At 42.5% G+C, this 10,234-nt stretch overlaps 1 protein-coding gene across 1 annotated transcript; it reads right to left on the bottom strand.

Annotated features, from left to right (window-relative positions):
• Positions 1-265: 265 nt before the first annotated feature.
• Positions 266-7,301, bottom strand: LOC308299133 (putative global transcription activator SNF2L2; the record flags this gene model as incomplete). The annotated part of the gene is made up of 6 exons (XM_080742855.1): positions 266-399; positions 574-718; positions 1,260-1,361; positions 2,793-2,898; positions 3,325-3,434; positions 7,200-7,301. 6 exons carry the CDS (start codon positions 7,299-7,301, stop codon positions 266-268), a joined length of 699 nt encoding a protein of 232 aa, XP_080598981.1.
• Between the last annotated feature and the right edge of the window lie 2,933 nt (positions 7,302-10,234).

The following is a 10,234-nucleotide window of genomic DNA, read 5'->3' on the forward strand; positions in this document are numbered from 1 at the left end:
TGCTGTCTCATAGTATCATGGTGGTGTCTTCAGTCCAGGCTTGCTGTCTCATAGTATCTTGGTATCATGGTATCATGGTGGTGTTTTCAGTTCAGGCTTGATGTCTCATAGTATCATGGTATCATGGTGGTGTTTTCAGTCCAGGGCTTGATGTCTCATAGTATCATGGTATCATGGTATCATGGTATCATGGTGGTGTTTTCAGTTCAGGCTTGATGTCTCATAGTATCATGGTATCATGGTGGTGTTTTCAGTTCTCATAGTATCATGGTATCGTGGTGTTATCTTCTAGATCATCGAGGTCCTCATCGCTGTCGCTGTGGAGTCTCTTCACCCTGGTGTTTCTGTTTCGTTCTCGCTTCTTCTTGCCCGTCTTCCGATGTATTGGTGATGTTTTCACTGGTTGAAAAGATTTAAATTACATACAAAAGATTAAAAAAAGAAGCCCAGTCCCGTTTGAATGTTTGTATACAAACTTGTAGGGCAGTATTTCCGGGTAGAATTGAATATGAAATAAAGTGTCTAGTTTGTCGACCTGTGGATATTAACAAAATGTATCTTTGATTTCTTTACCTGCTGATGGAATAAACTGGTTTTCACTTCCCCCGCTGTTGTTACTGTGACTGGGAATAACTTCTGATTTCTCTTCCTCGTCTGTGACGATTCGCTGCCTTGCGCTCTCAAAAACAGACTTTATGACAATTGAATCTTCATATATCTGAGGTAACACGCACACGCGCGCGCACACACACACACACACACACACACACACACACACACACACACACACACACACACACACACACACACACACACACACACACACACACACACACCACAAGAGAGAGAGAGAGAGAATTACTTATTGTCTATCAACTCATGAAGCCTTGAATTCACTGAGATTTCTTCGGGTTTTTTTTGTCGCATTCCTGCCATAATTAGCCTGGTTCCAGACCCTGAATCGCTAGCCACGCCCCTTTAAGAATATGTTTTTTTCGATTCAGGTCTGGTGACGCGCTTATTGAAGAGGTTTTCCTCGGCTGAAATTCCGACCGAGCAAATCAGCGTCGCTTCAACAAGATGACGTCTGGGCTTTGCGAGCAGTGTGGTTTTCACTCAGTGTCAGGCTAGCCAATAATTTGATGATTCGATTGAGTCTCCTACTGAGCAGTCAACAAATGCAACAAAAATGATATAGCTTTGGTTGAACTACTCCTTTAAGTCCAACCTTTTGGAAAAGTGGTGCCATTTTTGCTTACCTGAGATCCCTCCAAGTTGTACGTCTGAGCATTGTGACATAGAAGAATGACATCCTTTTCCAAGTCGCCCACACTTCTGTACTTGTGATTACGAACCCGTTCCTGTGAAACAAAGACGTTAAGGCAGGCGTCATACAGACTAATAATCAAACTATTGATGGTAACATTTAAGTACCTTTTGTGTTTGACACCCGGATTGCAAACATATATAATTTTTAGAGTGCTTTATTTAATATGATATCAATATTACCTGGTCAATAAAACCTGTAACTGTAAACATAATGGTGGCAGTAGCTGAGTACCGATGTTTCCTGTTGAGATTGGCACATTTCACCCAGTTTCTTTCGTCTCACTCACTTTTGTCTGCTGACCTCACTCAGCAATGAAATAAACAGAAAATAAACAAAAATAAAAATAAAACAATTCACAGGAGGCAAGCAGTGATCACCCCATGATGTGCACTGCAATATAGTTTCAAATGCACTACATTGCAGGTGCTTTTTGAGAGTGAAAAGAAGACCCGTCTGACATGTGTGATCTGGGCAGCTTGCCCCAGGAAATGTGCCGATCTCAACGGGAAACAACGGTAGGTAGAGAGTATGGTAGAGAGGCCGTCTGGTTTCCGGTGTGACCCTCAGATTGCCAATTGTGTCGAAGTGTCTCTGAGCAAGACACTTTGTTGACCGGTGTCCCTAACTGTCTGCTCTACAGGTACTGTGTTAACAGCCCCCACTGCTGCTAATAGTTAAGATGGGTAAATGTATTATTAGAACTGTTCCTAATCTTTAGGATGGAAGAATACAGCAAACAAATCCTATGTAGGCTACTGTATGTGCAAACCTAATTGGAAAAATATGGGGAAATACAGTATACAACTGATTTGTGTCACTAGCGCTTGCACACACAATGTGAAATGAAGGAATACAACTAGTAAGACGCCTCAGGGCGACATGCGACCTCGCCCTAAAGGGCTGTGACATTTCTCATGGTAAACTGCAACCTTTGGTCGCAATAGAATGTATATAGAGCTTTTCTCTGTACCCAAAGTGGCTTATGTTTACGGTAACAAAGGCACATATTTTGTGTTTTAAGGCCAGGTTAAGAAAACAGCAGCCAGCAGGGCCAGAAAGGAAAATATGACAAATATTGTCCAAGGAATTTGAATATTACTTTATATAAACGAGTTGTAAAATAGAAATGGGTTGTCATGAAATCCTTAGCTATAGTTGTTTTGTTGTTTCTTTAGTTATAGCTTACCAATTTGGTCCAATTGTTGAGCAATTCAGAAGGATAGTCAAACAGCACTAGGAGGTATTATATTCATTTAGAAACGGCAGCAATAATAAAAAGTAAGTCATCTTCGGTATATAGAATACTGTAAATAGCAATTGTAATTATTAGATTTGTCAGGTCGGTTATGTAATATCTTGGAACCTTATCAGATCTCTTAATGAATGGAATGGGTCCATTATGGTTCGGCTCCATTGTTGTGGACCCATGAAGAGCTCTAACACAAACTTGAAGTACACCTACCCTGATTCTCCTGAAGTCCACAGGCTTTCTAATCAGCTCATAATATTCAGGAACTTCCTTCTTAGATGGAAGCTGGACGAATCCTTTACTGATCTGTCGACCCAACCTGGAGGCATGAAACAAAGCTTTATTTAATCCAAAATGGGTAAGAATTTGTACCACTTTTTCTCCCAATTTAGTCATATTATTTTTTAAATGTATGCTATATCAGTACTTTGTGCTCACTCATTTCCAAATACAGAGGCAAGTTCTGTACCGTAAAAACAAACATATTTGGCTGTATTTTGATTAAAGGCCTGTCCATACTGTCTCTGACCACTGAACTTTTCATCGGGTTATGTGGGGTAATGCTTTTCAGAAGATGTTCCGATGAGGTTTGTTGGTCGGAGACAGTATGGACAGGCATTAAAGTTAAGGCATAAGAGCTGGTACTTAAGACAATGAATCAAAATAGAGCCCATTGTGTCCTCTTTCACACAAACGGTTTATATGTAACTGGGCCTAAAGGAGCCTTTTAGCTCCATCTTCTCACCCATCCTTATAGTTGATGACCATGTCCACCAGTGTGTTGAGTAGCTTGGTGAGTTCGGGGGGGTTCGGGGGTAGTTTTTCCGCTGGAGGTCTGCCCCGCTTCCTCTTCACCTTGTCCCCAGCAGCAGCAGCAGCAGCAGCAGCAGCATCCTGGCCAGTCTGGAGCTCTGTGTCTTCATTCTGGTCACCTTTAATACGCTTCTTCAGACTGATGTCCTCCTCCATGTCCTCCGGGGCGCTGCTCTCTGCTGCCTCTGGCTGCAGGAAGAGGAAGTGGCTGGTAATGAACTCAAAGGCAATTTATAGTGAGGAGTGTGACATTTTATTCCATTAACCACTTAACCCACTACAGTTCTCCGCTCCTTTTCCCACTCTACATAAAATCTCCTCACCGAACATAACCGAAGCTCACAGTGCATTGCTATATCTTACCAGCAAGCACGTCAGGACCTGGGGCCAGATCACAGCCCATATGGGGATGATCTTGACGTCATTACCAGGACGTCATATGGACTTTTTGGTTAGACAGGATTATTGTTGTTGTTTGTAATGTTAGTTGAAATATGAGCATATCATATTCTGGGACATATCTAACTAGTTATGATATATATCTGGCCTAGACTATCACCTGATTTCAACCAACATAAATCCTGTCAAACAAAAAAGTCCATATGACGTCCTGGTAATGACGTCAAGATCATCCCCCATATGGGCTGTGATCTGGCCCCAATCGAGACATCTCTGATTGGTCCAGGTCCTGACCGTGCTTGCTGGGTTTCTTTTTTCTCTCTTTTTTTGCCTTGTTGCCTAATGGAATGGCCCAAATAGTGATAGGAGGTAAGGAGTTGTATACTCAAATAATCTCACATTTGCCTTTATTCTGATTTTCTCATCACAGAATAACAGATTGATTGATTGATTGAAGACTTTATTAGAAGTTTGCATAGGAAAAGGTGCAGTTTCATGACGGTACAGTTCACTGGTACAAGGTCTACTAAAAGGAGATCCATGAAAAGACTAAGCTTATTTCCACAGGAAACCATTTAAGTATCTCATATAACATTGAATGACAGACAAATAGAACACAGTACTATGCAGTAGATATGTAAAGAAAAGAAAAATGAGAGAACAAAAAAAGAGTATATACAAAGAAGGGGCAGGGGAAGGTAGGGTTGGGCTAGGTTAGTTTTTTTTACCAGTTGCGAACGGCTGCTGCCTGTAAGTGGTTTTTCAGGGCAATTTTAAAGGATGCTAGTGATCCACACTCCTTTATGGCCTTCGGTAAGGCTTTCCACATTTTGGTGGTATAGCAGAAAAAAGAGTTTGACCCTTTGTTGGTTTTGACTCTGGGTTGAAAGTGATCTGTGGCGCTGCCTCTGGTGTTGTAATTATGGACATCCTTAATGTTTATAAAGTATTTTGACTTTATAAAGTACTTGGGTATCATAGTGGTGTAGTGTATCTTGTACACCAGGCCCATTGCAAGTTGCTGTACTCTGTCATCTACTCTGAGCCACCCCACTCTTAATTGGTGAGTAGCGGTGAGGTGAGTCTGATAGGGAAGGTTAAGCAGGACCCTAATTAGTTTATGATTAGATGTATAACATTTTACATTACGAGCATCGATTTTTACTTTGGACCGTTAATGTGAGTTAGGTATCACTTGACAGTAGACAATCTCTGAACAAACTGTTGCAATCATACTTCAAAGAAAGTAATAAGTCCACAAACAGACATACAGGTATAGAGACCGCAGTCCAGGGTTTAAAGATTGTTGGGATAGATTTTGAAACCAAAAATTTAAACAATTTAGAGTTGTATTCATGTATTAATTTAATCCCATCCAACTTCCCATGGACTTGGGACCCAAACACTTCTGCTGTACCTGCAAATGTCCTTTATTTATATATCTAACATGTTGAGTGTGAGTGTGAGTGTGAGTGTGTGTGTGTGTGTGTGTGTGTGTGTGTGTGTGTGTGTGTGTGTGTGTGTGTGTGTGTGTGTGTGTGTGTGTGTGTGTGTGTGTGCGCGCGCGCGTGTGTGCGCGTGTGTGTGTGCGTGCGCGCCATACAGTTGCATATTGGATATAGGATTGACCATACTGTATGTATATTTGTAGGGGGATGTTTTATAATCTCTGCAAACACTGTATTTTACACAAGTCAGTGACATGGCCACATGTACAGTAAAATAATCAATGTGCATTTAACCGTTTGCTACTCAGAATGTCAGTCAGAAATCAAATGTAACCAATTTATATTCCCAGAGTTAACACTACTGCATGTCTTTATATGCACCCTAAGGACTACTAACCAGAGGTCTCTATGTTGTTTATATGTGCAGTAGGTCACCTACTGCACATATAAACAAAGATGCTACCTTTAAACGCATTTTAAATCGTTTTGAGAAAAAGATAATGCTGCAAAAGATTGCTGCTACAGTATATGTTTCAAAAAGCTTTATACCCTGTATATACAACATGTATGTTGCAATGTGACATAGCTCTGTCTACACAATGCTGTGACCCCTCCAACTGCATGTACGTTCCCCACTTTCAACAGTTTCTGTCATATTTAATACTTGCTTTGCCAATGTAAATGTATGTCTTCTCGTGACAATAAAGCTCCTTTGCATTGTATGCAGCAGGTGCAGCAACAGCAATAAAAGTCCCACGAAAAAGGACTGAAATGTTTTAACGGTCAACGGAAAAGCCAATCTGAACAGAATATTGATGTGTGGATCACTTTAGCACAAAGGCCAAGCAGCACAAAAGATACATGGAGGCATGGCATGCATGCATTAATGCTGCATTATTTCACATTCAGTTCTGTCCAAACGCGCACAAATGATACATGCACATGGAAAACACACACATGTGCAGTGCAGTCCACTTCCAGATGTGAACACACATGCATGCATGGCAAACACATGCAATGCGCACACGCACACACACGCACACACACACACACACACACACACACACACACACACACACACACACACACACACACACACACACACACACACACACACACACACACACACACACACACACACACACACACACATTCATCATGTGAATCACAAAAAAAAATCCCAATTTCCATATATAAGGGCTGATGGCACAGTAACACACATATGTATACAGTAGTGTATAGGCTATACTCCCACCAAAACCAAAGCACATGAGAGAGTAGCCTGTATACAGAGTTCAGGTAGAAATGAAACCGAGGTATCAAAATGTCCTGCTGTGTTATCGGTCATAATTATGGCTTTAAGCCCCGCTTCGCTCTCTAAAGAGCTGCAATCATGCCAGTGGAACGCAGAGGGATCCACAAAGCCTGTGCCAGTGTATGCGGTGTGTGTGTGTGTGTGTGTGTGTGTGTGTGTGTGTGTGTGTGTGTGTGTGTGTGTGTGTGTGTGTGTGTGTGTGTGTGTGTGAGAGAGAGAGAGATAGAGAGAGTGCATGTGATGATGCTCCATGTCTGTGCCATCTCCTAACAAGCCTGCCTCTTCTCTGACTCATGTGTCAGATTCCCTCTCAGCTTGTACAGCACACACCTACACACACTCTCCCTCCTCTCCCCCCCCCTCTCCCCTCTCTCTCTCCCTCTCCCTCTCTCCCTCTCTCTCTCTCTCTCTCTCTCTCTCCCTCTCTCCCTCTCTCTCTCATATACACAAACACACATAGACCCCAATAAACTTACAGGCACACTGGCTTGTCTTTCCTCATGCACACAGATTTCCCCATCTCTTCCTCTTCCTCTGCGCCTACGCAATGTAGCCTGGCTGAATCCTGAGGTTAAAAAAAAAAACAGACCCACCACCACGGGAAGAGAAGAGGATTATTTTTTTGTATTTTTCTTTTTTTTTTACCTGACTGCAATCCGCAGGCTGGCTGTCGGGCTCGGTTGCAGCTGCAGCTGGGGGGGAGAGAATTAGCAAACCAGCATAGCGGCGAGCGGCTAGTCTCTTCATCAGCTGATCAGTGGAAAGCAAGAGAACCCAGGAGAGAGAGGGAGAGGGAGAGGGAGAGAGAGAGAGAGAGAGAGAGAGAGGGAGAAGGAGAGAGAGGGAGAAGGAGAGAGAGAGGGAGAGGGGGGAGAGAGGGGGGAGAGAGGGGGAGGGGGATAAAAGCGCTATGTTTTCATATACAAATCAATGGCTGGGGCTGGGGGGGGGGGGGGGGGGGGGGGGGGGATACAAATGTCATACCCATCTTCTCCTGACTGCAGCTGCTGTCTGTCCTCATATGCAGCATCCTGCCGACAGTCGAAGGCCCAGCAGCTTAGCAGCCCCTGCATGTTTTTAATATCGACTGTCTCTATTAGCCCCCTTTTTCTCCCGCCTACCCTGCTGTTAAAGTTATCGTGTACGTTTTCTTTTTTTGTTTTGCTACTGTATATATATATATAGGGGGTGCATGGCAGTCTGTGTTGATGACCGTATGTGCATGGATCCATTAAAGGAGTGGTTCACCGACAAAATGACTTTTTTTTCTATTGATTGTCTTAGGAATGTGACAAAAAACTACAAATATTATTGAACTCAAGTCGAGAGTAATCAATAGAAAAAAAGTCATTTTGGGGGTGAACTAACCCTTTAATAGCCTCGGAAACCCAGGCTTCTTTTGGCGATAGGAAGAAAAAGAAGCCTGGGCTGGGCGGTCGCGTTATGATCACTGTTGGAGGAAGTGTAGAATTTCCCACGTCATGACGCAGCAGCGTTCTCTGCGCTGAGCAGAGGAGCAGAGGGGGGTGGGGGGAGGAGAACACATGCTATTGGCCAGAGACTCGCGGAGAGATTCGCCGCGCCCGCCCATCTGCCTACACAAACTGGTCCGCGTTAGGTTAGAGTGCCCCTTTAAAGACATGAGATACAGCCAAGCCTGCAGTGATGGTTTGTGTGGACATGCTATACGTCTGAATGTTCTAAGCCTGAAAAGGTTGAGAACCACTCGTATAGGCTACCTTCTTGAGGTCATCCCTAAGTTCCCCAGGTTCTATGTTCCCCACTTAAGTTAGGGTCAGGGTTTAAGCGGTAAACATAAGAAACCGCTGAACATAGAGCCCGGGGATCATACTGTAGAAGGGCCTTGGGCAAAAAATGAAAGCTTTAATCAAGGAAACTTTTTTCTTCTTCTTTTTTTTCATCCAGTGTCATTGCTGCTGATGTTTGCAAAGGTTATCTGCATGATTAGGTCCACTGTTTGCCAGCAGTACTGTATACTGTACTGTCTAAATAATCAATGTCTCTTTAGCTTCTTGCATACCAAGCCAACACAGTGTTCATTTTGACAGCAAATTCTGATTTAGTCTTATTCTTTTGAATAACACATGATTTCGTTTTAGTTCTATTTTCATCTGAAATTGATTAGTCTAAAATTAACACTGGCCAACACGTTCTAATAATCAAAGCCCCAAATGGCTAATCCATAATAACTATTAATTTACGGAATGTCTGTCTGCCGTCTGTCCGCATGCTGACATCACTTTTACTAAACAGTGTCCCCGTCGCATGCTGAAACAATGCCGACATCACTGACTGACATCACGGAACACCATATATGGGCATAAACGGGTGAAACAGTCTGCATGCTGACATCACTGATATTAAACAGAGTCGCCACCATGGTAACATCCGCATGCTGAAACAATGCCCAAATAATGTCTGTCTGACATGATGAAACAAGTGACCACATTTGGAGATGACTGACATCACAACAGTGCCCGAATTTGGAGATGACATCACAGCACTGCATGGCCTGGACAAACAGAGATAAGAGATCTCCATATAATGTATGGGCATGAAAGGGACACAGACAGACAGACAGATCAATGGGTATTGCTGCACGCCAAAGGTGACTATTCTACCCATCGGGCACCGGTCTGGGTTCTCCAACATTACTTCTGAGACTCCTCTGGGACATTCAATCCCTCCATGCAGTATACTGTGCACTCATATACTGTGCACACCCCCAGGCACAGGATTAGTATATATAAAACCAAACTTAAAGAATTGACTGCTATTAGAGTACTAATAGAGTACTTTAATAGCAGAACATACTAAGTAGAATCTATTCTTCAGCTTGCTTGTAATTTCTATTACAGGCTTAGGCTGGTTTTAGTGTAGGCTACAACATTATAAAATATACATTATTATGAGATGTGTGGTTTCAATTGCATGGTACATTTCTGTCCAAATATTATCTAGAGTATATGCGTACATGTATGACTATTCAAGTAAAAGTTTACTGCTTATAACCTTTCAAGGTGACAGAGATCAATATCTAATGAAGATGTGATTTGTCTATTCAATCTGGAAACAAGCCCCTTGGCATAACCTTTGACTGTAATACATGTACTGGTAACAATCATCTTAATAAAGTATTCATTCAATCAAACTCAAAATTTTGGGCAATTTATGCAACATTTAGGCAAAAATAGCAGATTTACAAGCTCACAATGTAAAAGTGTTGTGAGCTTTGGTTTTGACGTTTTTTAAACAGGGCTTATGGGGTTAATCATTCTAGGCCAGTGTGTTTTGTTGAATGCAGTTTGGGGTTGGTTCACCCCAGTGAGACATCATTTTATTTCCATCTCCCCAACACAAAAAAACACTTTCAACTGCTGGCTGTTGCCATAGCAACAGCAAATAGTGATGGTGGACCTCATATGACATTGTGTTTTATTGCCGGTGCTCAGAAGCGAAGCGACACACAGATATAGTGGTGTTACTCCATGCTCAAGCTCCCACTGCGAGCAAAACACACTGTATCGTCGTTGTCGGGTGGAAACCTTGTATGTCCAAAACCGTTCATTTTGTATTTATCACTTTAACAATTATTTAAACCAGTGAAAATAGCCGATCTACAAGCACACAACGCCTCGCACGGCTATTTTTTACTAGTT

The sequence above is a fragment of the Nannobrachium achirus genome, assembly GCF_963921795.1.
Source record: "Nannobrachium achirus genome assembly, chromosome: 15".
NCBI classification, from domain to species: Eukaryota; Metazoa; Chordata; class Actinopteri; order Myctophiformes; family Myctophidae; genus Nannobrachium; species Nannobrachium achirus.